The sequence below is a fragment of the Aspergillus glaucus genome (assembly GCF_001890805.1).
Source record: "Aspergillus glaucus CBS 516.65 unplaced genomic scaffold ASPGLscaffold_29, whole genome shotgun sequence".
Classification (NCBI taxonomy): Eukaryota; Fungi; Ascomycota; class Eurotiomycetes; order Eurotiales; family Aspergillaceae; genus Aspergillus; species Aspergillus glaucus.
Window position 1 is genome coordinate 215321 of NW_019170481.1, and position 25691 is coordinate 241011.

The following is a 25691-nucleotide window of genomic DNA, read 5'->3' on the forward strand; positions in this document are numbered from 1 at the left end:
TCATGAGATTCAATTGTTGTACCAAGCACTGTGCCAATTCCGCTAAATGGTACCGGGGAGAAGCAAAAAAAAAAAAAAAAAAAAAAAAAAGCAAAACTAGTTTTATCAGATGCTGCATCTGCATGTGACCACTTCTGTGATAGTGGTATGTGCTTGTATCATCATACAGAGAACATGCTAAGAATCTCTTACTCTACATAATCACATCCTCGGATGACGGCAAAATGGATGCATTATTAGGTGCCGACGTCACCGGCCCCATGAGGTCATGTCTCTAGATGGAGTAATTCCGGAGGACTTAACCGTAAGAGAAGTATAAAAGATGAAAAGCACGGAGCTGCGGATGGCATTGAGAGGCTACTACTCCGTACAAAGGTGCATAGAGTTATTATCAGATGGAGTTACGGGGTAAACACAGAAGATCAATTGCTCTGTCAATTGCTCTGTGGGTTATGTCTCCTTCATCTTCCCGAAGACCGGAATGTAGCGAAATTCGGAAGACAACATGTCCTGTAAGATCAATACCAATTCCGTCACCATCTCGCCGAAACGGGTTGCTGGAGAGTTTCGGGAGACCGGCTGCGTTGGGGCTAACGTTACCATACCGTACCCTCATGCAGCCCATTGCCTAGCTTTGTTGCCGGGAATTACCGTACTGTGTGTGTACCGGTAGTATCGTTACGGTCAGATGGAAAAAACATGGGCCACAGCCAAAGAGGAAGAGCTCCGACTCTTTTTTCCACCTGGGTTGACCTCCCTGATATTATTTCTCTTTCTTCTCTCTTTTTCTTCTTCTCTTCCTCTCTCCATCCTTGGTCTTACTACTCCCACTCCACCCACCCCCAGATTTCACCATGGCTTCCGCTCTCAAGCTCGGAACCTCTACTCTGCGTTCCTCCATTGCCGCTAAGCCGGCTGTGCAGTCCGCTGCCTTCAACGGTCTGCGCGCCTACTCGACCGGCAAGGCCAAGGTAAGCTGCTTGATTTGGAGTCTTTTTGGGACTTCAGACTAATTAGCATTCGTGCACTATAGTCCCTCAAGGAGACCTTCGCCGACAAGCTCCCCGGTGAGCTTGAGAAGGTGAAGAAGCTCAGGAAGTGCGCATCCACCCCACCTCCCCCTCGTCGTTAAAGGTCCCCATCGCCATTTAAGAGACAATTGCTAACCACATGCTTTAATCGTTACAGGGAGCATGGCAACAAGGTCATTGGCGAGGTCACCCTTGACCAGGCCTACGGTGGTGCCCGTGGCATCAAGTCCCTCGTGTGGGAGGTGGGTTCACAACGTGACGTGATCATTTTGGCATGATGGACACCAGCTAACATACTGCGTCGTAAAGGGTTCCGTCCTAGACTCTGAGGAGGGTATCCGTTTCCGTGGCAAGACCGTAAGTGCTCAATGGGTTTCTTTTCTTTCAATTGTGCGATGACGTGCTCACGACATGTTTTAGATCCCCGAGTGCCAGGAGCTCCTGCCCAAGGCTCCCGGTGGTCAGGAGCCTCTCCCTGAAGGTCTCTTCTGGCTCCTCTTGACCGGTGAGGTCCCCTCTGAGCAGCAGGTCCGTGACCTGTCTGCTGAGTGGGCCGCCCGCTCCGACCTCCCCAAGTTCCTCGAGGAGCTCATCGACCGCTGCCCCAACACCCTCCACCCCATGGCCCAGTTCTCTCTGGCCGTGACTGCCCTTGAGCACGAGTCCGCTTTCGCCAAGGCTTACGCTAAGGGTATCAACAAGAAGGACTACTGGAACTACACCTTCGAGGACTCGATGGACCTCATCGCCAAGCTGCCCACCATCGCCGCCAAGATCTACCGCAACGTCTTCAAGGACGGCAAGGTCGCCCCCGTCCAGAAGGACAAGGACTACTCCTTCAACTTGGCCAACCAGCTCGGCTTCGGCAACAACAGCGACTTCATTGAGCTCATGCGTCTGTACCTGACCATCCACTCCGACCACGAGGGTGGTAACGTTAGCGCCCACACTACCCACCTTGTTGGTAGTGCTCTGAGCTCCCCCATGCTCTCTCTCTCTGCCGGTCTCAACGGTCTCGCTGGTCCTCTCCACGGATTGGCTAACCAGGAGGTGCTCAACTGGCTCACCAAGATGAAGCAGTCCGTCGGCAGTGACCTCAGCGACCAGTCCATCAAGGACTACTTGTGGTCCACCCTCAACTCCGGCCAGGTCGTCCCCGGATATGGTCACGCCGTCCTTCGTAAGACTGACCCCCGTTACGTCTCTCAGCGCGAGTTTGCCCTCCGCAAGCTGCCTGACGACCCCATGTTCAACCTGGTCAGCCAGGTCTACAAGATCGCTCCTGGCGTTCTGACCGAGCACGGCAAGACCAAGAACCCCTTCCCCAACGTCGACGCTGTAAGTTTACTTGACCCATTCATAGCCCAAATTACAAAAATGCTAACGTTGCTTTTAGCACTCTGGTGTCCTCCTCCAGTACTACGGCCTGACTGAGGCCAACTACTACACCGTCCTCTTCGGTGTCTCCCGTGCTCTGGGTGTCCTTCCTCAGCTGATCATTGACCGTGGTCTCGGTGCCCCTATCGAGCGCCCCAAGTCTTTCAGCACTGAGGCTTTCGCCAAGCTTGTCGGTGCTCAGCTGTAAACACCCTACTCTTCTTTTTCCGTTTTTGTTGACATGATATGACCCTGGGGAGGAAATTTCTGGGACATGAAACGAGTCAGAACACCTTGTATTATCTCACATTATCTCATACCTTTATGTTTTCCTTTTTTTTTTTTTTGGTCTAGACTGGGACGCGCGGAGTGTTGGGGGTTTGTTCGATATTATTGTATGATAGGACTTGGTTCGAGCGGGCCTTGTAACAAGCACTTCCACGTCAGCTTTCAACTTCTCCTGGGCGATCTTTTATTTTTGTCGTAAGAGAGTCCAGTTCGATAGGCCATTCTTGAATGTACCCCGTAGTTTCCGGACCATACGGAACACTCCGAAGATAATTAAGCTATGACACTAAAAGCACCGAGCTTTACTCCGTAGAGCAAGAATGAAATGGCGGACAGCTCCTTCAGCTCAACTGTTGGGAGCATCTCGGGTGAATCCGGTGCTCAACGACAGCACAGTACGAAGACTACTTCGTACTTCGTAGCACGGAATGCTCCGTGGTACATCTGTCCTCTACTCCGTGCAGAGTACGGAGTACCATGCAGTACAATGTGATTGTACTCCATGGTCTATAGGGAATATAGAAGTATCACCGATAATATCGAAACTAATTACTACGTAGTCCATAGCCGTCTAACATACAACGGCTAATGGCTTTTTGCTGGTCGGCAACGGACAACTACTTGTATATCGCCCAATCGGGCATCGGTTCACCGCTGAGCCCAAAGTGGCCTAGTGCTGCACGGGGACCTCCCCAATTTCGAGTCTGATTTGGCGTTGGGCATGGGGTGGCCAGTGATGCCTCAGGCTGTCAGCCCGCCAGGTCAATTCCCGCGATTGCTCCGGTTTACCTGATCTGTCTTCTTTCTCCTCTTATATATTCCTCTCCCCCCGGTCTTTCTTTTGACTTCTTCCGCTCTTCGCGTTTTGACTGTTATCCGTCGTTCCCCTAATCGGCTCGAATTCCTCCGATCTCGACTCGGCACTACCCCATCTTTCGGTTCTCGCTCGGCTGAACATCCTACTCGTCGCATTTACCCGCGGCCAATCCTTCGACTCTCCGTGATCCCTTAAGGCGACGCATCCCCATAACTTCCCTTGGTCAGGGCCCCTTTCAGCGCACCCCAAGGCCAGAGAATGTCTACCGCTACTGCTCAAACGCCCGCTTCGGGCCCTAAGCTCGAGAGGAAGCCTATCAAGTTCAGCAACCTGCTGCGTACGTGCTACTGCTTACACCTTGCTGTCCTATGACATGGTCGTTCTAACCATACTTCCTGTACAGTTGGCGCAGGATTGAACATGTTCGAGTAAGTAAACTTCCGGTACTTCGAAGTTTCTCTTTGCAGTTGCTGACTTGGATTGTTAGGGTCACATCGTTGGGACAGGTAACTGCTCATTCCTCTGCAAAGAACATTGGCATCCTTACTCACACATCCGTCAGCCGCTGGAAGTGATCAAGACGACCATGGCTGCGAATCGCGGCGATAGCTTCGCAGGTGCCATGGCTCGGATATGGGGTCGTGGCGGGATCCTCGGTTGTAAGTGCTCAGGCCCCCCCTTTTGCCCGTGCTCCACTGTCAGATGTGGGGAGGTGTTTTGGGTTTTGATGCTCACATGTGAGTTCCAAATCTACAGACTATCAAGGTCTCATTCCGTGGGCCTGGATTGAGGCTTCTACTAAAGGCGCTGTCCTTCTCTTCGTCGCGTCGGAGGCAGAGTTCGGTGCTAAGGTGCTTGGTGCCCCCGACTTCCTCGCCGGTATTGCCGGAGGTATGACTGGTGGTGTTGCCCAGGCCTACGCTACCATGGGTTTCTGTACCTGCATGAAGACGGTCGAGATCACCAAGCATAAGATGGCTGCTACGGGTGTGAAGCCCCCCAGCACCTTTGCGACCTTCATGGATATCTACCGTAAGGAGGGTATCAGGGGTATCAACCGTGGTGTCAATGCGGTTGCTATTCGTCAAACTACCAACTGGGGCTCCCGATTCGGTCTCTCCCGTCTGGCTGAGACTGCTATCCGTAATGTCACTGGCAAGGACGACAGCCAGAAACTTTCTGCGATTGAAAAGGTTCTGGCGTCCGGTCTGGGTGGTGGTCTTTCCGCCTGGAACCAGCCAATCGAAGTCATTCGGGTTGAGATGCAAAGCAAAAAGGATGACCCCAACCGACCGAAGAACTTGACTGTCGGCAAGGCTTTCAAATATATCTACGACACCAATGGTGTTAAGGGTCTCTACCGTGGTGTGACGCCTCGTATTGGCCTTGGTATCTGGCAGACCGTTTGCATGGTGGCTCTTGGTGACATGTAAGTCCTGCGTTCTCCTTTTTTTTTTTTTTTTTTTTTTTTTTTTGAATACCCATTTCCCCGCGATCTTCACATGTGATTCCCGAGTAGCGAATATCGGACTAACTGGTGGATCTCCGTTACCCCGAAATAACAGGGCCAAAGAGACAGTCGAAAAACTGACGGGCGAGCAAGTCACTGCTAAGCACTAAAGAGAGGGGTTGAGATACCCTTCTGCTATGCACATGGTCTGATGATGGTCGTCATTGGTCATCAACCCTTCGGCCGGACGGTGGAAGCATATCTTTCGATTTCTGTGCACTGAGAAATTTGCATTAATCGAGATATACTGTACTATTAGGGGACGACATCCTTTGCCATGAAACAGCGATGTATACCTATGGTATAGAATAGTATAGCATTCACATAGAAGGCATTCGATTTGACATTTTCTGATTCATCTTACTCATGGACTATTTCTTCTTTTTACTAGACATTCTATGTTATCTCACGCCAGCAAGTGATCCGAGCACCTGCATTGACAGCACGCTTTGCTTGGTTTAACTCCGAGTAATACACTGCCCATGCTTGCTTAGTGCTCGAAACACGACAGTCGTGATATTTAAGAAATCTTGAAGTTGACCTCAATAACCATTCCAATACTATTTCTGAGGCAATTTAAAGATACAATATCACTGTAGCTTATTAGTGTATCTTCAAGGAGTAACTCCCTCCCAAAATGATATAACCAAAACCAAATCAATGCATCTACATCCCATATAAAAAATCTAATAAAGTATAAGATACAATTGTATTACAGTCACAAGAGAGGGGAAAAAAAAAAAAGAAAAAAGAAAAAAACTACAAACCACATCAACATGACACAAAGGAAATATCTGCGAAGATTGATCTAGACACATGGTAATTGGTGGGGTGTATGGGTGGTTTCCTTTTTTTTTTTTTCAATCAAACCAAGTCTAGCACGTATGGTATGCAGATTTTAAACAGTCAGGCCTAGGTCCTCGGCGTACGGGAGCTGGAAGAGGTCGCCAACAGCGACGACGGAGGCCTTGCCGGAGAGGAAGGACTTGGCAAGCTGTGGGAGTGGTCAGTCATGTTCATGTCATTGATTTAAGGAAGAAAAGGGATAGAACGTACATCCTTAACCTGCTGCTCCGTAACGTTATCAACGCTCTGGGCGATCTCGTCGATCTGGTAGGGCTTGCCGCCGTTGATCAGGGCGGAGCCAGAGGCCTCAAGACCAGTCTCAAGGGTCTGCACCGACTCGAGAGCACGGAACTTGGCCAGAGCAGCGGCCTTCTTAATCTCCTCGCTGGCAACCTCACCAGCAGCGACCTTCTTGATAGCATCAACGACGTTCTTGCTGGCAGTGGCGACCTGGCCGGCGTTTCCGGAGAGCGCAACAGTGAAGAGACCGGCATCAGAGTAGGTGTGGCTCTTGGTCGAGACACGGAGCTGAGCGAAGCCCTGGGCGGCCTGGGACAGGAGCGAGAAGCCAGGAGTCCACTTGATGGTCGACTCACCACCAAGGAGGGAAGCGAGGACGGCAACCTCGGGCTTGTAGCCAGAGGTGCCGAATGCACTGGACCCGGGGAAGCCAATCACGACAGCGTTTTCGGACTTGTGGGAGATGCGCTGCTCACCACCGTGGTACTTCGAGGCACCCTTGTCCTGGACCTTGTACTGGCCGGAGGTGCCAGTGGTCGGGAGCCCCTGGAAGAACTGACCAGCCCACCTAGAAAGCTCCGAGGAGTTGGGGCCGCTGCCGACGAGGGCAATGTTGGACTTGGAGTAGGCGTCCTTGGCGAACTCGGAGAGAGCCTCGACGGAGAGGTACTTCTCAGACGGGACGGAGGTGTTAGGGGTGATGTTGTCACCGAGACCGCGGTGGAAAGCTAAGCCGTGGGCGGCATCGATACCAAGGTACTCGGGGTCAGCAGAGATAGTCTGCTGTCTGAGCTTGAGGAGGTTGGCGACGAGCTCGTCCAATTCCCACGCTGATATGATGAGTTAGACCTTTTTTCCGTTGTATCTTCCCCTCCAATGTCAACCGCTGCGCCCCCACTCACCTGCGAACTTCGATTGAGAAGCAACTTCCGCCAACAGCTCCGTGAAGTATGGGAGGTCATTCGAAAGGAACTTGGTCGTGAGGACGACGTTCTCACGCGAATGTGACGAGGAAAAGGCACCGCCCAGCAGCTCAACCTCCCGAGTAATCCGCAATGCTGACCGCTTCACTGTAGACTATCAATTGAGAAAGATCGTTAGTATTCAGCCGTTCCCAGGCATATATAACTGCTGAACATCGCCATTGAAACCTCGGGGACCTACCTGGAAAGCGAATCGGTCGAGGGCCTCAGAGAAACCAGGGAAGGGCTGGTAGCGGGAACCGGCCTTGGAAACCAACGCCAGGGTGCTCGTAGGACCGGCGACCTCCCGGTTGGCAATCTTCACACCAGCAGCATCCGAGACCTCATACTGGAGACCGGGGTTGCTGGCAGAGGCCATGCCACGACGGCTGGTGACCTGGAGCGCACGGGGCGCATTTCGGCTAAGAGTAGACCGCGACAGCATCATCGCATGTGCCGGAAAGAAAGCGGAGGAGGAGAGAGATCGAAAGCCGGAGAGGCTTTAGAGGCAATTGGGAGGGGTGGTGGTGGCAGAGTTGCTGGCCGACTGTTGTTGGGCGGGATGGAAAGCGATGTCTGAAAAGCTTCAAGATGCTGGACACCGTTGATTACTCGCCCGCTGATTGGTTCAAATGACGAGTGCGGGCGGAACCGGCTTTTCCTCATTCTCCGTCAGGTGAGGTCAGGTGACTTTTGATCTGCACGTGAGCCCCTCGGCGATAAGAAAAAAAGAAAGTGTCGATTGTGGTCTCGCCTTGACTTGCATCTTGTTTGACCTCACATCTCATGGAGGATTCGCGGTGATCTACCTTTTTGCTCTGCCTAGAGAATTGGAATCCAGAAGGCTCTCTAGAGGCGCAAGAGGAAAAGACGAAGAAAAATGACGTCCCAAGTATGCGATTGCATCTCTTCCGGCCATGGTCGCATCGATTGCTGATTGTATAATAATACAGAATTATGCGGAGCTCTGTACGCTCCTGGTCGAGGATAGCTTTGGGGAGCTGTTTGGGGTAGGCTTATGCTTGTCTGATCATTGTTGCGCCTTCGCGACGGATCGTTCGCATCCAAATTGCGAATTGAAGATGCAGGACTTCCATGCTGACTATTTCTGTCTCTGATGTACAGCGCATCTTCGCGACCCTTGAGCGATATGACCGTTTGAACCTTCCACGCTTAAAATTCTACTCCCGTCTTACGGACCGTCAGCTTCACCATGGCCTCGCCGCTATGATTCAGCAAAGCCTCGTTTTTCATTACACATCTTACGATGACGGTGTCACATACTACGAAGCAAATCAGCACGCTGCATATTACCTCACTCGATCCGGCAAGGTTCTGGAATTTATTGAAGGTCGATTGGGGCAATATGCGGCCACGCTCATGTCGGCTATTATGTACTTAGGGCATGCTTCCGTTAGCCACCTCGAGACGTTGCCAGAGCTTAGACCCGAACCACCACAGACAAACGGCATCAATGGGGAGCATAAGCACGAGCAAGACGAGGTAAACGGGGAACACGAAGACCAACCAAATGGCATAAACGGTGAACACGCTTTGTCAGAGCAGCCCTATCTTCTCCACCCAACCCTCAAGACTCTGGCAGCCCATGGATACATACTTCGTGCCAGAGAAGCACACTTCCAGAGCTACACGGACACCGTCTTAGATGCGGAGCGAGTAGTCACTTCAAGGCCAGATGTAAAATCGATGAAAGGGAAGAAGCTCGAAGAAACGGTTATCGAGAAGACGTTAGAAATAGTCAAGGAAAAAACCGATGGTGACCTTAGTCATGGTTTGAAATACAATGGCATTCCTCGGGGCGCGAAACGAGGGCGCGGCGCAGCTCAGTCCAACAAGCCTATCAAGAAGGCGCAGATGGAACAAGCCGATGCCGATGAGGATGACGAGGAAGATGAAGAGGAAAACGAATGGTCAGATGATGAAATGGGCAACGATACTGTTCCTATGGAGGTAGGTGCCCATTGTCTTGTGTTCCTTGGGAAGAGGCTAACGTCCTTACAGTCAAGCTTGGTCATTCGGGTCAACTATGAAAAACTCGATGTTGTGCTACGACACTGCCGTTTCATCGGACTCGCAGAGCAAGATTCATCGCCTGTCACTGCAGAGGTATACGAATCTCTGCTTCGACGAATTGAATATCAGACCCCGCGCTGTCGAGATACAGTCGAGATCCCTCGCGAAGGCGAAGAAGGAGAGCAATATTCTGTTCCAATTCCGCTCAGTGCAATCGCGGAGGATGTCGACCAGCAACTTGATCTTTCAGGCTCTATTGGCCCTATGGATATATCGCAGCCTTTCAGTCGACGCGGCAAACGTCCATTGGAAGATGGTGTCAACGGAAACAGTGACGAAGGGACCAATGGGTTATCATCTGGTGCCAGTCGCACATACGAATTGGACCAACACCTTTGCCTTCTGGCGCAACCACCCCACAACTTAACTTCAAAACGCATAGTTGGAGGTTTGATCACCTGGACGGTCGAATACCGGTATGTAGCGCGTACATTGCGCCATCTCGAGCTGGAAAAGATGATCGAGGCTCGATACGGCGATGTGGCTTTACGGGTTGTCCGCGTTCTACACGCCAAGGGCAAGCTGGATGAGAAGCGGCTACAGGAGATAAGCCTATTACCTTTCAAGGACCTACGCCAGGTTCTCGCTAGCATGCAGACGGGTGGATATGTCGACCTACAGGAAGTACCCCGGGATGCGCAACGGCAGCCATCACGAACAATCTTCCTTTGGTTCTACGACCCGGACCGAGTCGCCAGCAGTGTCTTGGAGGACGTATACAAGGCTATGTCCCGGTGCCTACAGCGCCTCAAATTCGAGCGCAGCCGACTCAGAGAATTCCTTGAGAAGACGGAACGGAGTGATGTTAAGGGCAACGAGGAACAATATCTATCGGAGGGAGAACTGAAGATGTTGGAACAATGGAAGGCCAAGGAAGCACTACTGTTTGGCGAGGTGTCCCGGTTGGACAACATGGTTGCCGTGTTTAGGGACTACTGATGAAGTTACAATTACTTTGGTTAAAAAGGGTATATTTCACATTTGCATTGCATAGTTTTTTGCTGGCATAGCGCATAGCATCATTATATAGAAGGGAGATACGACAAGTCCTGCGACTTGATTAGTTCTGGGCGTCTTTGTTGTCTACCCTAATACAACCAAATTATCATTCACTCAACCTGGCACTGTCCAGTTTCATAGTTCATCCACGTCATCCTATGCATGCATTATCTATCCCTCAATGGAATGCAACAAACTGCAAGAGGACTAATGGTCATTCTCTGTCCTGTCTCATGATATTCCATGCATTCAACATTAATATAATTCGCACTGAGAAGGACCTTAACTCCTAAGACAGTCAAGTACCCTCTTCCGAAGCATCCACATTCAAAGTTGCTAGATAATACTTGAACATGATGATATCTCAATTCTGGGGTAGTTGGCCAAAGAAGCACGCAGTATCAGGATAGGACAGGTCTATGAGAGAGGTAAAACAGCGGCTCAGAGAAGAAACAGAGAGAATAGTAAAAGAGAAAAGAGGAAGATTATTGGTTTTTCGGGAAGTCAACATGGATTCCATGTGGTGGCCGCTTCACATGAGTCTGTTACTCCATGCCCCGCCCCGGCTGATGCGGAGAATGGACCGTGGAGGCTGTACAGAGTACATCAAATGTACAGGGATAGTATGGATGGCCACGGACTTCAACAGGATATTCTGCATGGTCGGAGACTCCGTAGCTTTTGGTTCTGAGACAAACAGCATGTGACCTGTTCGGTTATATTTGATGGTAATGACGTAGAATTCCTCTCTCCCTTTCTTTTTATATTACAGGACGATGCCCATGCAAAATTCTGCATAAATTATGGCAGACACAAAACCCTTTTATGCACTGGGAGCGCAAGGGCCAATCAGAGCCTCCGCTTCAATTACCCAAAAGGCAAGCCTCGGTCCTTCCGATCCGGGGACCGTTTTGATATCACAGGATAGGAGTACGGAGTACATACAGAGTACTCCGTATAGAATTATTCTACATTTGTTATAGCTGTAGTGTAATTGAATAAAGGACTGGTAGTATGGGCGAGCTGATTCTTCACTCTGCCAACTAACCAATGCAATTCTTATACTTGTACTACTAGTCATGTACGGAGTGTACTCCTACTGCTATGCAAAATGCCGAGGTTCATTGGACTATCTATTTAGTGGCTAGCCAATCATCGACTCCACCGCCCGAGAGAGAGGCATTCCCGGAGCAATTAACTACTCTGTACAGATTCTTTTTCTTGTTCTCTTTTCTCTCCCTTTTTCTCTTGTTTTTTCTTCTCCAGTTCCTTAAGAGGGCCTCCATTAACCTCCTCCCTTATACTTAGCACATATTACACAGCGGTGCTCGGAGTGTTGCTCTTCCTTTGTACAAACCATAAACGTCAGTTTAGTACGGAGGACATATATTCGACTTTCCGTTCTCCTTTTAATATTAATACCATCCCCTCTGGTATGTAAACCCCATATTTCCCTCTCCTACTTCAATGCTAAAGATTCCAGACCTGTCAAACACACGTATCGCAAAAACCACCACACCGTCATGTTCTCGTCGCAGCCCATCCATGCTGCTCGCGCGGCAGAGTTGAGAGAGGAACCTCCCAAGGGGACTCCCTATTCCGTTGCTGTGTCTGGCTCCGAGCAGCCGGGCCGGAGTAAGGTCTACCGTGCTTGGAACACGCAAAAGGCCTTGCTGAAGACCTTGGATCCCCAGGTATGTCGTCAATTCGCGTCTTCTTAAGTAGGCGCAAGTCAGCGCTGATACTAAAGCATCGTGTCTTCTCAGATTTCCACGGCTCATGATATGTTCGAATCGACTGCGAATCGCCAGCCGAAGGCTCACTGTCTTGGGTGGCGTCCATACAACCCGGTCACTAAGAAGTTCGGAAACTATCAATGGATCGACTACCAGACCGTCCAGAAGCGCCGGGCCGCTTTTGGCGCCGGTTTGGCTGAGTTACACAATAAACACGGCTGTAACCGTTCGGGCCCGTACGGTGTTGGTCTTTGGTGTCAGAACCGGCCGGAATGGCAAATCACAGGTGCGTATGCAGCCGGGATCATTACTCTGGTCAATTTCGCGACGGTCAAATCCGTTACGCGCGCGTTTTCGCCTGAGTTCATGACTGATTTTATTTTCTTCTTTTTCAATAGACTTGGCATGTATGTCTCAGGGCCTGTATTCCGTTTCGATCTATGATGTCTTGGCCTCGGACGCCACGGAGTATATCATCAACCACGCCGAGCTGAACTGTGTTGTGACCTCCTTGCCGCATATTCCTACGCTGCTCAAGCTCAAGCCGTCGTTGCCAAACCTGAAGATCATCGTCAGCTTGGATCCTCTGGACTCTGGTGAACAGGCGGGTCATTCCAAACGTGCACTGTTGGAGTCGGTTGCTGCGGGACAGGATGTCGCCATTTACACGATTAATCAGGTCGAAGAGCTCGGTGCCTCGTTAAACCGTCCCTACAGCCCACCATCTTCGTCGGACACTGTCACCATCAACTACACCTCGGGTACCACTGGCCCTCCGAAGGGTGTGGTCTTGACGCATGAGAATGCTGTTGCGGCCACAGCGAGTGCGCTCGTCATGTCTGAACAGAAACCAGGCGACACGGTTTTGTCGTATCTTCCGTTGGCCCATATCTATGCTCGTTTGACCGAACATGCGTCCTTCTGGGCCGGTGGTCGAATTGGGTACTTCCACGGAAATATCGTGGAATTGGTCGATGATCTGAAGCTCTTGAGGCCAACCGGCTTCATGTCTGTCCCTCGCTTGTACAGTCGTTTTGGAAATGTCATCCGCGCCTCGACCGTCGAGCAGCCGGGCGTCAAGGGTGCCATGTCGAGACACATCGTCTCGACGAAGATGGCGAACCTGAAGAACCCTGACCCTAACCAGGCTACGGCGAAGCACGCCCTGTACGATCGAATCTGGGCTAAGAAGGTTGCGGCAGCGATGGGTCTGGACCGGGCCAAGTTCATGGTTTCTGGCTCCGCGCCACTCGACCCGTCGTTGCACAACTTCCTCCGAGTTGTCCTGGGAATAGACCTTATCCAGGGTTATGGCTTGACCGAAACTTATGCCGTGTCGACAGCGCAGTCCGCTCAAGATCTTACTGCTGGTAACTGCGGCCGCTTGGCCCCCTCGGCGGAAGCATGTCTGGCTTCGCTGCCCGACATGGAGTATTCGGTTGATGACAAGCCCTACCCACGGGGTGAGTTGCTTCTCCGTGGCCCCACCCAGTTCAGGGAATATTTCAAGAACCCAGAGGAGACGAGCAAGGCCGTGACTGAAGACGGATGGTTCCGCACCGGTGATGTCTGCACCGTGGACGAGATGGGCCGCTTCATCATCATCGACCGCCGGAAGAACGTCCTCAAGCTGGCTCAAGGAGAGTACATTTCTCCCGAACGCTTGGAGGGTGTTTACCTGTCCGAACTTGGCTATTTTGCCCAGGGTTATATCCACGGTGACAGCGTTCAGACCTTCTTGGTGGGTATCTTCGGTGTCCAGCCCGATGCGTTTGCGGCGTATGCCAGCAAGGTTCTGGGTCGCACCATCAGTGCCACCGACCTCGATGCCATCCGATCGGTCTTGGACGACGACAAGATCCGTCGGGCTGTGCTGAGGGATTTTGAGAAGGTTGCCAGGAAGCACAAATTGGCCGGCTATGAGAGAATCAAGAACTGCAGACTGATGCTTGACCCGTTCACAATTGAGAATGACTTGCTTACACCAACGTAAGTTATGACTTGACATCCCTTTCTTCTATTGTTCGACATTGCTAACTTTCCCCCCAGTCTCAAGCTCAAGCGCCCTCCCACGGTTAAGAAGTATCGTCATGTCTTGGATGAGCTCTACGCTCAAGCTCTCGAGGAGCAATCCGCCCCCAAGCCCAAGCTTTAGATCATTTTGCTTTCTTTCTTGTCTTACCCCTTCTTGTTTACTGTATAGATTGTCATATATCCCAGCAGGTGGTTTGTAAATGAGAAGCTGTATATACCTTGATCTTCTCTTTATCATACGCGACACCATGATTTAGTTTTCAATGTGCGTATGACAAGTAATAAATCAATTGAGCATCATAAAATTCAATGGAATCAACAATAAGTGTTACCTGCAATGCAGATATATGTAGCCAACTATGTACTGCAGCTAAAGCGGTGATGCTTGGCGCCGGAATTCATCGACTTCACATCTCCGAGCTTCAATCAACAACTGGCCATATTGTGCCAACCTACCACAATTATCTTCCTTTTTTATTTCTCTATTCCGCTTGACACAATGCATTTCTCAATAACATCTATACCCTCCATCCTCCTCCTCGCCACGACAGCTATCTGCTCGTCCCTAACAATCACCATCCCACCGTCCAACCTTCTCCCAAATCCCAACGTCCTCCCAGCAGGCACACACGCAACCCTCACCTCCCTCCCCTCCTCCTCCCAAGACCAAGCAACCCGCAATGCCCTCCTGACTGCACCCCTCACCCGCTCCGCAACCTTCGTCTTCCGCAATCTCCAGCCGTCGACTCCCGCCCAGCCCGCGTCGTACCTGCTCGACATCCGCTCCGCGGAATACGTGTTCGCTCCGTATCGCGTCGACGTCGCGGCTGATGGTAAGGTGATGGGCGTGTGGGAGACGTTCCGGGGTAATCCTTGGGATAATCGCGGCGCAGAGAAGTTCAATGCTGTCGATGCTGCTGCGAGAAAGGATGTGACGGTGGAGACGAAGTTGTTGGCCAAGAGGGGGTTTTATGAGCAGAGGTCGAGCTGTAAGTTGCCATCTGAATCTATGTGTGATAATTTGGCATGGGATGTTGTGTGCTAACTGGGTATTGTCTAGTCTCGCCGTTGTCGTTGGTCAAGAACCCGATGATTCTGCTTGCGCTGGTGGCGCTGGGTTTTATGTTTGGAATGCCCAAGCTTATGGAGAACAGTATGCTGGCTTTCTTTGCTCGTTTTCAGTGGACTGAGGCTAACATGGTTCTTTCTAGTGGACCCCGAAATGCGCGCCGAATTCGAAAAGCACTCCCGCTCTTCTCCCATCACTGGCGGTGCTCGGAGTGCCATGTCTGGTGGTGGTGGTGGTGGTGGTGGTGGTCCGGGAAACTTTGATCTTGCCGGATGGATGGCCGGAACAGCACCGGGGCCAATGGCTGGTGCAGAGGCTGCTGCTCAGGGTGCAGCGACTGGTAGAGAGAGCGGTGTTGCGCGCAGAAGGGGATGATGCGATGGTTGTTCCTTACAGGGATCCTTTGATTAAGGGTTCAGGTCTAATAATTCTACAGTGTGTTCATATATAAAATCTGATGCATGATCCTCAAATTGCAAGTCATGGCTGTTTTAAAGCGAAGACTGAAGCTCTGAAATACAGGATGATAAACATTCAAACCAACCCATGTTGCACCCTCCCAAAATTAACAATACTATACTTGAAATCCATAAAGACCGGGGATAACATATCAAACATGAAGGAAGCGTATAATCGTCAAACGTATCAACCACGACCAAGTGCGGCCACTAGAAGTCACCACCACCGAAATCATCGCCGCCGCCGCCATAATCTCCATCATCACCACCATAGTTGTTTTCAATATAAGTATTGTCATCCCCATCGAATGCTTCCGCCAGCAAAGCGCCACCAAGCAACCCACCACCAACACCTAACGCTGCCGCACCTGCATTTCCCATGCCACCTTGTCGTCGCTGAGGCTGCGCATACCCACCCTGCATCGGGTATTGGGAATAACCATACCCTGCCTGTGGTTGCGCATAACCTCCATAATAACCACTTGACGGGTACCCATATGACTGCGGCGGCGGCGGGGGTGGTCTGCTGTACCCTCCGGCTCCAAAGGGACTACTACTGCCCCCACTGCTCGGCTTAGCCTTCCCCATCAACTTGCTCAAGAAACTCCTGCTGCGCGTTCTATTTCCCCGACCTGTATCCTGAGGCGCCAGGTTCTGCGCTGACGAAGGACCTGGCGATTGCGCATGCGAGCCATCGCTGTAATAATCAGAAGCGGCACCCGGCTGTACTGCTGGGCTTTGCGTCCCAGATCGAGCGTTCTCTTCAGCTTGTAACCGCGCAGCTAGCTTTGCATCGCTCTCGACCACATCTTCCTTGTCTTTTTCTTGGTTGTAGGGGTTGTTCGAGCCAAAACCTCCTTTCTTGTCACTCGCACCCGCTGCAGAGTCCCCTGCGCCAGATTCCTCGTATGATGGTGGCGGGGCGCTGGGAGGTTCATGCAACTCCTCTTGCTTCTGGGCTGGGGCTTCTGGGCGTTCCCATTGGGATTTGCCGGTGTGCAGGTTTACGAAGTACCTAGTAGTTCAGGTTAACCTCTTGTCTTTTTGACATGCTTGGCTTTGAGCGCCGTGGGTTAGGAGGATATGGAGCTTACCATTGCTTATATCGGTCATCGAACTCGGGCTTCCACCCCTCCGGGACGGAAGGCGGCGGAGGACCGGCAGGCGGAGCGAACGACATTGATAATCGTCGTTGTAGTGTATGCTCAAGCAGTGGACTGGTGTAAATTGATCAAATTCGATGTAGAATATATCAGTCCTTGATGATGACAGTCTTGATGATAGAAATCAGAACTGATAGGAACGCATAACTTTGGTCATTCGGAACAGAGAACTAACTATATAACCATAAGCGTAATCCCATCACTGGACGCAAACACCAGTGGCGGTGCCTCAGCCACATGATATCATTGGCTGGCTACAGCCGGGGAGCTACGATAACCACAAAAGTATGGGGGTATTGGATAATTATTGTGAATTGATAGATTGTTCTGGAAGGTTGCAGATTACGGTTGAGACACCAAGTAAGAAATAGGACATAATCCTCCGGGTACACACATATACATATATGTACATACATACCATGCATTATTTGTTACTATTTATAGCACAAATATCGCTCTCTTTGGGACTGTTGTCCTATGGTTTGTCAGATCATTATGGGGACTTTCTACAATATCGTTGTCACAACCTTACTTCTCTTGTATCGTAACCTAGGGTTCTAGTGTTAGTAGTCTCAGTTTGTGGGCACTTATTTTAAGTGTCCTTCGTTCCAGGTCCTTATATTCGACGATGACCCCTAAGGTCCGTAGTATCGTATCCCGTGGTATCTCGCCCCAGCCAGGCTCTATAGTGAATGCGTTGCTTGGTATATCGCCCCAGCCAGGCTCCGTAGCAATAAGGTCGATAAGGTAACGAAGTAGAGAAACAAGGCCAACTGAGTACGTATACTCAGTTGTTGGTTTAGTGCTGACGAGTCTAAACTAGAAAGGTAACCAATGCTTGATTGACTGTAAGAATCGCGAAGAACTGAGCTAAGTACATGAATGAGTGTCCTTATATATCCATCCCAATCATATCAGTGCTATGCGGAGGCATATCACTGATATGCCGATCACGTGATTTGTCAGTCAAATATCACTTTGATCCCTGTTCCTCTTTGCATATCCATCACCAATATTGTCCAATGATTTTGGCTCCATCTTTGTACCATCACGTGAGACTGGTACGGCAAGGTCTGTAACAAGTAGTTGTATGTGGCCTGCAGGCCAACCCGGAATATGTCTAAGATTAAATAGGTCTTTATAGGGCTGTATGATGCAAATTTATATACACCAGAAATCCATCACATCAAAATAGGCCCAAGATCACCTGAATCACTCCTAGCCTCTTTCTCAATTCATCTTCTTTTCATCTCTTCTCAATACTTCCATGATTCTACCCCAGCCTTGAGTTAGGGGTTGGATTTCCACGTGCCAGGGGGTATCCTTGTGCATCTCATCCCAATTCTCAGTTCATATCATCATATGCATCACAATATGAAGTCATGATAGAGCTTTCTCGCTTATTTTATGAGTTCCTTGTGTGGTTAGGCCAGCATGATACATCAGTTGATCTCATGTCTCATTGGACAACCATCAACCAATTTCTGGTGTAAATTCAATGGCGCATGCAAGAGAAATGGCCCTGGTATCCGCATAGGAAGCGACAGCCCACACATACGGCATTCTTGTTCTTAAATCACAGCTTGTGACTAATCTTCTTCGCCTTTGGGGAAATTCGGGTCGATAGTACCGCTTGCTGGCCACCAAAAGTCCTCTATGTCTTCTTCCAGTTCTCCAGGCAGTGTTTCAAATATGAATGGGTTTGCATTTTCCTCTGGATCGGACTCCAAGGTGAGGTCTATTATCTCAGGTTCGGTCTTGATAATCACTCGATCGCCAATTTTCCCGGCACGTCGCTTGGACCTATCAATGGGACGTGGAGGAAGAGGCTCCTCATCATCTGTTTCTTCACTGCTGCAAAGGTCGATGAAATTATTGCTGCTGGAAGAGATCGGTTTGGTGGAACTAGTAGAGCCATCCCTTTTTCTTTTGTTTTCTTGTCGCCGCTGGTTGCGTATCCGGGAGATTTGGATTCGAGAGGCAATTTCTTTTCGAGACTGTTCGTCGAGCCCTCGCCGATCGTTCAACGGAGCACCATCCAATTGATGAACTAGTACTTCCTTCTTGAGAGGAGTTTCAGCAATGAGATGTCGAGGCGTGCTGTCAGGACGCGCCCAGCTAGCAAATGGGCCTTTGTAGTGAGGCCCTTTTCCGACGCCGTAAATGGGATGTCTAACAAGCTCCCCACCCAGCAACATATTATTCGCCATTTCAGCCTCGGGGTTAGAACCTGCCTGTTGGTCCCCGCCGTCGTCTATAGCCTCGGTCGAGGTCTCAAAGACCATACTCTGCCCATCACTGGCCTGAAATGGACTTGATGATAGCACATGAAGGCCCCCAGCAGAATCTCCTATCAGAAGGTTGGTTTTATCACTTGAAAATGCACCACACATAACCGCGCCTGGGAAACGCGCAAAATCATCAACATGAACATCCTCCTGGGAGCGAAGAATATCCCACCTCTTTAGAACGGCATCCGAGGCACCACTGTAAAACTGGTCAGGACCATCCCCCCATAGCGCCATCCTGACGCCGACATCCACTCGCTCCCGGGGAAGACTCTCATCTATCTGCTCAGAAGGGCCATCGTGCCCAAGCTGGAGCAGAATATCCTCGGGCTTGCGGTAATCCCAAACGTATGTAACACCATCAGTACAACTGGCAGTTACATAATAAGGATTCGTCGGACAAAAAGTCACATCGTTAATATCCAGGGCAGGACAGTCGAGTTCAATTTTGTGCATCTTTGACCTCAGAGGATCATATAACCGAACAACTGACCTAGCGAGTGAAGCCCTCGAGGGTGTCGGAGCACTCCCAGTGAGGAACAATGGCAATGAAGGATGCCATTTTATATCAAAGATATTTTGCGCATTTGGGGAAAGGTGGATTGGGGTCGTCGATGCTTCATCCATGCGCCAAGCTGCAAGCAGCCCATTCTGTGGAACTCCTTCATCCTTCTCATCCTTCTCTGACATCCCGGCAAGCAGGATGTTCCTTGTTGCTGGAATAGTGCCCCATGCTAATGAGGTTGGCACAAATTCTATATCTTTCTTCCGCTGTCGCTGTTGGAATTCCAGTGAGGTATGCTTTCGCTCTTTGATGTTCCATAGTCCAATAGAATCCGTACCTATTGCCAGTACCTGTTCGTCAAAATTCGAACGCGCCATTACCTCAACTTTCGAATCATGTCTGAGTGTGCCAACACAACCAGCATTGGCATGACTGCTGACATCCCACAATTTCACAGTGTTATCATAGCTTGATGTAAAGAGTATATCATCAAACCATTGCATGGCAGTGACACTCATGAATAGACGTGTATCTGTCTGATTTTGGCCGGACACCGCTCGCCTCCAAGGACATTTTACCCAGTGGTCCGGTAGTTCCTTCATACAGTTTCTTGTAAGGTCCCCCAAAACAAGATTGTTACCCTTATTGTATTCCATGTTTTGTTCATCACTCTGCGCAGTAGCGCCGGCTGCGAAACTGGTTCCATCCGGCGACCAAGCCAGAACAATAACGTCATTGGAGGCGCCTTGCCAGTGCTTGGAAGGTTTCAGATCTTGGGCAAAATCAACTTGTAACTGTCGGCTGGTATTGCCCAATTCACGACCATGTAAGAGCCCGTTTAAAGTTCTTGGATTGCGAGAAGTCCTGCAAGATGAAGGATTATCCGGCCGGGGCCGGGGCCGGAGATCATTGATCTGAAAAGACCGGGGCGGCTCCGGTCTTGAATCCAACGGGGATGACGAATAGCTTCCCCGTGGTCGGTATGCCATCGAGGATTTGTGCGATCGCTCGCTCGCATTGTCGTCTGAATCCTGCTCGGCGAAAAGGTTTATTCTCTCGTAATAATTGATGGGCCCGGTTCTCTGTCGGCCAGAACGTCGTGCTGCTGGTGTCGGCGCTGAATTTCTATTGGGCAACATAAGCTTGGAATTTTTTGCGTACGCCGGCCGGTGTTTAGCGTACGAACTTCTCATGAATTGTGATAGTAAGAGCTGAGCTTCTTGGGTCAACCCTTCTTTATTCTCTTTGTCGGACAAGTACTTGGGCATTATGAGTCTTCAATGCTCCCTAGCCTGGCAAAAATTCTTTGTCATATTAGCTGAGCTTTCTCGGTTCTTTTTTTTTTTTTCTCTTTTTTTGGGGGGGCGGGGGGGTGTCCCTTCTTCCCCACCCTTGTCCCTACCAGAACCCAGAGTGATATATACTTACCAAGAGATAGCCTGTAGTGTAGTGCAGCACTGACCTTTTATAAGTTGAAGTTGCTACAACAAATGACTTTCTTGGGCTTTAAAGATTTGTCAAGAAGGAACAGGATGCTTGGTTGGTATGAATGAATAGCAGATATTTCCCAACTCCATGGGAGAGCAAATCAACATCCCATTATGATACTTTTCCTAGAAGCATTCAGTGTCGCATCTTCTTGGGCAAAGGCTCGATAATCATTATGTCACTGGGAGGCCCAATAAATTGAATCGTTCAAGTATTGAGGTGAAGATCTGCTCAAAAGGAAACCACAGGTCAACATGATGTTAATTGAAGATTGGTTGTTTAAACTCACATTTATTAGTGAGAGGAAGTAGTATTATCATCAAAGTCATGAAAATATGGAAAATCAGGACAATACAGAGTACTCTGTAGAGTATGGAAAGTCAAAAGTTGAGGTCAACATCTCAATCAACGCGTCTACGCGGAACCGCGAATATCTCTAAAAATGGTAAGCGGTCAGATCTACCAATGAGGGTGGGGTATCAATTACAAAGGACTGTATAAGGTTATTGGATTATGTAGAGCTCTATTTCACATACATTTTGCATTTGATATAGAATATAGACACACTCATAAGCTCAAGATATACAGTAATTGACCAGTAGCCCATGATGCAAAACAGTTGAGAAGCATAATAAACTCTTCTTCTCCAGAATTATCATACACTAATGAAACTTACAGGGGAAAATTATCCTTTGGTAATGTTCCCATACAGCAAAAAATGCCATCGAATTAATAAAGCATGCTGTAAACAGCCCAGCCAACACAGACTGATGAGGGGGAAAGGAGAGAGACAGAGATATGATATACCCAAAGACAGCAACATCCAAACACAGGGAAGGGAGCCCTCTACATATTTACAACATGGGTATCATTTTCGAAATCCCCCACTTATGATCGTGCTCGGTGGTTTATTCTCTTTTTATTTCGAGACCGCCTGTCTCCTCCGAGCGGCCACTGTCATGCCATAGATAACATCCTTGAATGCAAACAAGAATGCTGCAGTGATTGCACTTTGGGTCACCTTTGGTCCAATGCCTGTGCGGTGTTGTCAGCCTAAGATGCATACACCAAATTCATCGCGCGAGACTCGATTTACCTTTATACAGACCCACGTAGCCTTCCTCCTTGATGATTCTCTTCAAACTTCCATTCAGACTCTCCTTGGGGCCGTCTTTGCTAGCGACATGCATCCGACTCTTGATTGTGATATAAGGATACGTAATCGAAGTGGCTAGGATTTTGCCTAGAGCACCGAGATAAAACGCATCTTTCGGAGTCACACGTCTTCGGCGCTCCAAGACATTCTTCAATTGCTCGAAGATTGTGTACTGGAGGATGGGATTGATAACCAACACGAGCGCCGGAAGAACGCCAGCGAAAAGGGCTTTGGGGCCCTCTTCACGAAGAAGCTCCATCAGGGTACTGATAGTTGACGGTCGTGCTTTCTTGGGGGGCGTCCCGGGCAGGCTCTGCTCGTCGGAATCGGACTTGCGGGCCGTCATCCGAGTGTTTATGACCCAGATTGGGTTGGTAATCATGACTGTTGCACTGCCAGCGATAGCACCAGCAACCATTGACTCGAAGGTCGTGAGCTTTTTCGAAGCCCGGCCAGCCTTGATAGCGGCCTTCTCAAACGCGGCCCGTGTCCACTCATACCAGTAGTAGTATACAAAATTGGTGACACTAATTCCGAACAGTGCAGACTCCAGGCCCGCGTATAGACCCGAGAACCCTTCTCGCTGCACAATTCGACGGACGGCATCAAGGGTGGTAGAATGGGCACGCTTCGATTCGACTTGCGCTCTCGTCGAAAGGGTAATCAGGGGGTAACTGCAGATTGTCAATGGTTTGCGCGTTTACTGGCAGGAAGGAGAGGGAGACAATTGCTGCGACGCACGTTAAAGCCATGGAAAGGACCCCGCCTCCAGCCCCAGACAATGCATGTGCTATGTTGTCACTTTGCTGGGCGGCAGCAGAAGCCGCCGCCACCTTCTTCTGCTGTTCGATAGTTGACTGAGACATGACGGCGACGGAATAGTCCGATGTGGTTAGTATGGGGAGATGATAGCGGAGTCGGCGTATTTCTGGAATAGGCGTGTAGTTATATAGCCGGGGAGAGGGATGGATTTAATCTGAACTCAAGTGGCAATATTTTGAATCAATCGTCTAGAGACGACCAGACAGGGGTTAAAGAGGAAATGCAGGAGAGAGGTAGAGAGGGCTGTTATGAGTGACCAGGACGCGGTAATCATTCGGTTCGAAACGGGGGACGAATGATGGCCTTCAAGACGTTTTGCCGAGCAACTGTGCCTCGGTATTTTATTTCCTTTTAGCCCCTCCCCTTTCCGAAAGAAGGGAGTCAACGTTGAAATAGCACCTAGCGTCTAATTTGATTACAATGGAATTGATTATGGTGTATGGACTATGTATGAATTGTTCACTCAATTTGTCGGGACTGTTTCCCCAGTATAAAACACTACTATGCTCAGAACTTATGCATGTGAAAATGGCTAGTACTCTAGATCTTTACTCAGGGTATGTCTCGTACTCCACGTGGAACCCAAATGGTTACCGGATATGTAGTTGTAAACGCAATACTTGAGATTCCAACTGATAAAATATCAACCAGATAAGAATATTGCTCCGGACATTCATTAAGTTCTTTCCATTAATCCATTCCAACAAAAAAACACGCATGGAACCCAACCTGCTGAAGACAATGGGGCAACGAGACGTAGGCATGCTGTCGAAAAGATAAGAGAAAAAAAAAAAAAAAAAGGAAAAGAAAAGAAGTAGAAGAAAATAACACCAGCAGTAATCACAATAAATAGAAAAGATAAGAAGACAGCAAGAGGACAAAAAACGCAGACCGTCTAAAGCAGGATGGAAGCCGGGGGAGGAAAGGAGTAGTAAGAAGATTATGAAGAGAATAGACAAGAGATCCCAGCAGTCATCGCAATGGGTGTGGTCAGTCCATCATCACAGCATCGGTTTTGATTGTTTAAAGCATGCTGGAATGAAAACCCGTCAAGATTGTTGTTCACTGCCACGTATTGCCAGGGGTCCCTATCCATAGCATCATTGACTGCCAGGCGGAAATGATCCCCGGCGAGGTGCGGAGGTCCGTGAATTTAGCAGCATCCACCTGCAGAACCAGACTGGACGCCCTGGCCCTGGCTGACCTGCACAGTGGGCTTGTTGTTGATGGTGGCGGTCCCCATGCGCTCCTTGATCTGTCTTGCCATCGTCAAGAAAGCTTGTTCGACATTAGAGGCGTTTTTGGCGGAAGTCTCAAGGAACGGGATTCCCAGACTATCGGCAAATTCCTAGGAAAGTCAGGTCAGTTCTCATGAGTCCAAAAGGAACGTCACGAGGCCAAGATTGTGCTTTCGTAAACCGTACCTTCGCCACGGTATATTCCACAACTTTCTTGTCTTCCATGTCGCTCTTGTTGCCCACAAGCAGCTTGTTGACACCTTCGGTTGCATAGCGATCGATTTCCTGGAGCCACTGCTTGACGTTGTTGAAAGAATCCATGTCGGTCACATCATAGACAACACAGATACCATGAGCGCCACGGTAGTAGGACGAGGTGATGGTTCGGAAACGCTCCTGGCCTGCAGTATCCCACTAAAGTCATTTGTCAGTTATGCCACGTCAATCTGATCATAGGTGCTGCCTTGTTCATACGATCTGAAGCTTCACAGTCTTGCCGTCGAGTTCAATGGTCCGGATTTTCTAGTCAGAGTTAGATTGTCATGATGCCTATAACCTCGGAAGGTCGCAAAGAGGGGGTTACATACAAAATCCACGCCAATCGTGGAGATGTAGCTTTCCGTGTAGGTATCATCGGCAAATCGAAGAAGCAAGCAAGACTTTCCAACACCGGAGTCTCCAATAAGCAGGAGCTTGAAGAGGTAGTCGTATCTATTTCGATGGTTAGTTCTCCAATATATGAGATCGCAGGCCGTACATCTGCCGTTAAGATAAGGACTGATCGGGGCGCTTAGGGGTGGGAAATGCTCTAAAAGAAGCCGGCAGGTCAGCAAAAAGATGGTCAAAAACGAAGCAAAAACAATGTAATGTATTGAAATCAAAGTGACAGATCGACCCTATAGTTTCCAAGGAGGAACAAAGAAGAACCTTTGAGGGAGAAGTGACCTAAACTGGAGACGGGCCATCATCAGGCAGAGAACTTACCACTCGGGGTTCATGATGGGTAGAGGCGAAATAGGGATATCTGTTTGTCAAGAGGAAAAAAAAAAAAAAAAAAACTTGAATGGAGCGAGAGATAGAAGAAGTGGGAGGAACAAGCACTGCAAGTCGATGAAAGTGGAAGAGAAAGAGAGAGAGCGTAGGTTGCTATGCTCTGGTTTGTGGTTGATGGCGGCGACTTGAAATGGCGGTTGCGTTGCGTTGCGGTGCTGGAGTGCAGGAGAGCAGGCGAGCCCAGCGTGCAGGTTCCTTTTGGGTCGGGGCCGTTTCATTTCACCTCCCGATCCAGTCTAACGCGTCCATTTATACAATACTATGACCACTACTGCTATTTTTTACCACCTTTCCCGTGATTACTGGATACTAATTGTACATCAATAAGAAAAGTAATGAAATAGTAGTATCAGGCTGACAATGGAATGTCTCAGGTGACCATTGTGTGCATGTCGTGACCTAATCATTTCCTCATTGTAGGACATCACCTTCACATGACTGTTGTACACATTTGAACATGTTGATGATTGATGATTTCCCATAGTGCCCCCCCAAAAAAAGCCCCTATGATGACTAC

At 49.5% G+C, this 25691-nt stretch overlaps 11 protein-coding genes across 11 annotated transcripts; 6 read left to right on the forward strand and 5 right to left on the reverse strand.

Moving 5' to 3' along the window:
* Nucleotides 1-298: 298 nt before the first annotated feature.
* Nucleotides 299-743, forward strand: ASPGLDRAFT_954741 (uncharacterized protein). Its single transcript, XM_022550578.1, has one exon. The coding sequence runs from the start codon at nt 396-398 to the stop codon at nt 630-632; it is 237 nt and encodes a 78-aa protein (XP_022396362.1). The 5' UTR covers nt 299-395; the 3' UTR covers nt 633-743.
* On the forward strand, nt 649-2758 carry cit1 (citrate (Si)-synthase CIT1). The gene is made up of 6 exons (XM_022547762.1): nt 649-971; nt 1034-1098; nt 1189-1273; nt 1341-1388; nt 1452-2369; nt 2428-2758. Exons 1-6 carry the CDS (start codon nt 855-857, stop codon nt 2614-2616), a joined length of 1422 nt encoding a protein of 473 aa, XP_022396363.1. The 5' UTR covers nt 649-854; the 3' UTR covers nt 2617-2758.
* Nucleotides 2759-3525: 767 nt separating this feature from the next.
* Nucleotides 3526-5394, forward strand: ASPGLDRAFT_52476 (putative mitochondrial DNA replication protein (Yhm2)). Its single transcript, XM_022547763.1, has 6 exons — nt 3526-3850; nt 3917-3941; nt 4001-4019; nt 4076-4172; nt 4270-4942; nt 5079-5394. Exons 1-6 carry the CDS (start codon nt 3772-3774, stop codon nt 5131-5133), a joined length of 948 nt encoding a protein of 315 aa, XP_022396364.1. The 5' UTR covers nt 3526-3771; the 3' UTR covers nt 5134-5394.
* A 99-nt stretch (nt 5395-5493) lies between these two features.
* ASPGLDRAFT_180600 (ubiquinol--cytochrome-c reductase subunit 2) lies at nt 5494-7632 on the reverse strand. The gene is made up of 4 exons (XM_022542970.1): nt 7274-7632; nt 7012-7186; nt 6080-6939; nt 5494-6017 (listed from the first exon to the last, which is right to left on the reverse strand). Exons 1-4 carry the CDS (start codon nt 7517-7519, stop codon nt 5922-5924), a joined length of 1377 nt encoding a protein of 458 aa, XP_022396365.1. The 5' UTR covers nt 7520-7632; the 3' UTR covers nt 5494-5921.
* A 666-nt stretch (nt 7633-8298) lies between these two features.
* Nucleotides 8299-10104, forward strand: ASPGLDRAFT_29713 (putative DNA directed RNA polymerase III subunit Rpc82; the record flags this gene model as incomplete). The annotated part of the gene is made up of 2 exons (XM_022543879.1): nt 8299-9042; nt 9094-10104. 2 exons carry the CDS (start codon nt 8299-8301, stop codon nt 10102-10104), a joined length of 1755 nt encoding a protein of 584 aa, XP_022396366.1.
* A 1312-nt stretch (nt 10105-11416) lies between these two features.
* ASPGLDRAFT_52480 (putative AMP-binding enzyme) lies at nt 11417-14233 on the forward strand. Its single transcript, XM_022547764.1, has 5 exons — nt 11417-11597; nt 11648-11858; nt 11931-12186; nt 12299-13889; nt 13950-14233. The coding sequence occupies exons 2-5, from the start codon at nt 11688-11690 to the stop codon at nt 14053-14055; spliced, it is 2124 nt and encodes a 707-aa protein (XP_022396367.1). The 5' UTR covers nt 11417-11597; nt 11648-11687; the 3' UTR covers nt 14056-14233.
* Nucleotides 14234-14433: 200 nt separating this feature from the next.
* On the forward strand, nt 14434-15303 carry ASPGLDRAFT_89227 (uncharacterized protein; the record flags this gene model as incomplete). The annotated part of the gene is made up of 3 exons (XM_022550462.1): nt 14434-14923; nt 14995-15087; nt 15146-15303. Coding segments are annotated over 3 exons (741 nt in total), but the record flags the coding sequence as incomplete, so codon positions are not given.
* Nucleotides 15304-15446: 143 nt separating this feature from the next.
* On the reverse strand, nt 15447-16843 carry ASPGLDRAFT_956064 (WW domain-containing protein). Its single transcript, XM_022550579.1, has 3 exons — nt 16800-16843; nt 16556-16734; nt 15447-16476 (listed from the first exon to the last, which is right to left on the reverse strand). Exons 2-3 carry the CDS (start codon nt 16639-16641, stop codon nt 15672-15674), a joined length of 891 nt encoding a protein of 296 aa, XP_022396369.1. The 5' UTR covers nt 16642-16734; nt 16800-16843; the 3' UTR covers nt 15447-15671.
* A 1370-nt stretch (nt 16844-18213) lies between these two features.
* Nucleotides 18214-20610, reverse strand: ASPGLDRAFT_70006 (WD repeat protein; the record flags this gene model as incomplete). The annotated part of the gene is made up of 1 exon (XM_022549428.1): nt 18214-20610. One exon carries the CDS (start codon nt 20608-20610, stop codon nt 18214-18216), a length of 2397 nt encoding a protein of 798 aa, XP_022396370.1.
* An 834-nt stretch (nt 20611-21444) lies between these two features.
* Nucleotides 21445-23167, reverse strand: pmp47 (putative peroxisomal membrane protein Pmp47). The gene is made up of 3 exons (XM_022549902.1): nt 22803-23167; nt 22002-22735; nt 21445-21940 (listed from the first exon to the last, which is right to left on the reverse strand). The coding sequence occupies exons 1-3, from the start codon at nt 22925-22927 to the stop codon at nt 21825-21827; spliced, it is 975 nt and encodes a 324-aa protein (XP_022396371.1). The 5' UTR covers nt 22928-23167; the 3' UTR covers nt 21445-21824.
* A 499-nt stretch (nt 23168-23666) lies between these two features.
* Nucleotides 23667-25179, reverse strand: ASPGLDRAFT_52487 (Rab family GTPase YPT1). The gene is made up of 5 exons (XM_022547766.1): nt 25109-25179; nt 24709-24832; nt 24596-24643; nt 24308-24535; nt 23667-24231 (listed from the first exon to the last, which is right to left on the reverse strand). Exons 1-5 carry the CDS (start codon nt 25117-25119, stop codon nt 24037-24039), a joined length of 606 nt encoding a protein of 201 aa, XP_022396372.1. The 5' UTR covers nt 25120-25179; the 3' UTR covers nt 23667-24036.
* Nucleotides 25180-25691: the final 512 nt, after the last annotated feature.

Coding starts and splice junctions, on each gene's coding strand:
- ASPGLDRAFT_52480 (XM_022547764.1), top strand. CDS start 11,688: ATGTTCTCGTCGCAGCCCATCCATGCTGCTCGCGCGGCAGAGTTGAGA. Junction 12,187..12,298: donor GCCGGAATGGCAAATCACAG/GTGCGTATGCAG, acceptor CTTTTTCAATAG/ACTTGGCATGTATGTCTCAG. Junction 13,890..13,949: donor AATGACTTGCTTACACCAAC/GTAAGTTATGAC, acceptor CTTTCCCCCCAG/TCTCAAGCTCAAGCGCCCTC.
- cit1 (XM_022547762.1), top strand. CDS start 855: ATGGCTTCCGCTCTCAAGCTCGGAACCTCTACTCTGCGTTCCTCCATT. Junction 1,274..1,340: donor TCAAGTCCCTCGTGTGGGAG/GTGGGTTCACAA, acceptor TGCGTCGTAAAG/GGTTCCGTCCTAGACTCTGA. Junction 2,370..2,427: donor CCTTCCCCAACGTCGACGCT/GTAAGTTTACTT, acceptor CGTTGCTTTTAG/CACTCTGGTGTCCTCCTCCA.
- ASPGLDRAFT_52487 (XM_022547766.1), bottom strand. Junction 24,644..24,708: donor CCACGATTGGCGTGGATTTT/GTATGTAACCCC, acceptor AACTCTGACTAG/AAAATCCGGACCATTGAACT. Junction 24,232..24,307: donor TGGAATATACCGTGGCGAAG/GTACGGTTTACG, acceptor TGACTTTCCTAG/GAATTTGCCGATAGTCTGGG.
- ASPGLDRAFT_180600 (XM_022542970.1), bottom strand. CDS start 7,519: ATGATGCTGTCGCGGTCTACTCTTAGCCGAAATGCGCCCCGTGCGCTC. Junction 7,187..7,273: donor TCGACCGATTCGCTTTCCAG/GTAGGTCCCCGA, acceptor CTCAATTGATAG/TCTACAGTGAAGCGGTCAGC. Junction 6,940..7,011: donor TTCTCAATCGAAGTTCGCAG/GTGAGTGGGGGC, acceptor TCATCATATCAG/CGTGGGAATTGGACGAGCTC.
- pmp47 (XM_022549902.1), bottom strand. CDS start 22,927: ATGTCTCAGTCAACTATCGAACAGCAGAAGAAGGTGGCGGCGGCTTCT. Junction 22,736..22,802: donor GTCCTTTCCATGGCTTTAAC/GTGCGTCGCAGC, acceptor GACAATCTGCAG/TTACCCCCTGATTACCCTTT. Junction 21,941..22,001: donor CTACGTGGGTCTGTATAAAG/GTAAATCGAGTC, acceptor AACACCGCACAG/GCATTGGACCAAAGGTGACC.
- ASPGLDRAFT_954741 (XM_022550578.1), top strand. CDS start 396: ATGGAGTTACGGGGTAAACACAGAAGATCAATTGCTCTGTCAATTGCT.
- ASPGLDRAFT_52476 (XM_022547763.1), top strand. CDS start 3,772: ATGTCTACCGCTACTGCTCAAACGCCCGCTTCGGGCCCTAAGCTCGAG. Junction 3,851..3,916: donor CAAGTTCAGCAACCTGCTGC/GTACGTGCTACT, acceptor CTTCCTGTACAG/TTGGCGCAGGATTGAACATG. Junction 4,173..4,269: donor TCGTGGCGGGATCCTCGGTT/GTAAGTGCTCAG, acceptor CCAAATCTACAG/ACTATCAAGGTCTCATTCCG.
- ASPGLDRAFT_956064 (XM_022550579.1), bottom strand. CDS start 16,641: ATGTCGTTCGCTCCGCCTGCCGGTCCTCCGCCGCCTTCCGTCCCGGAG. Junction 16,477..16,555: donor GATGACCGATATAAGCAATG/GTAAGCTCCATA, acceptor CTGAACTACTAG/GTACTTCGTAAACCTGCACA.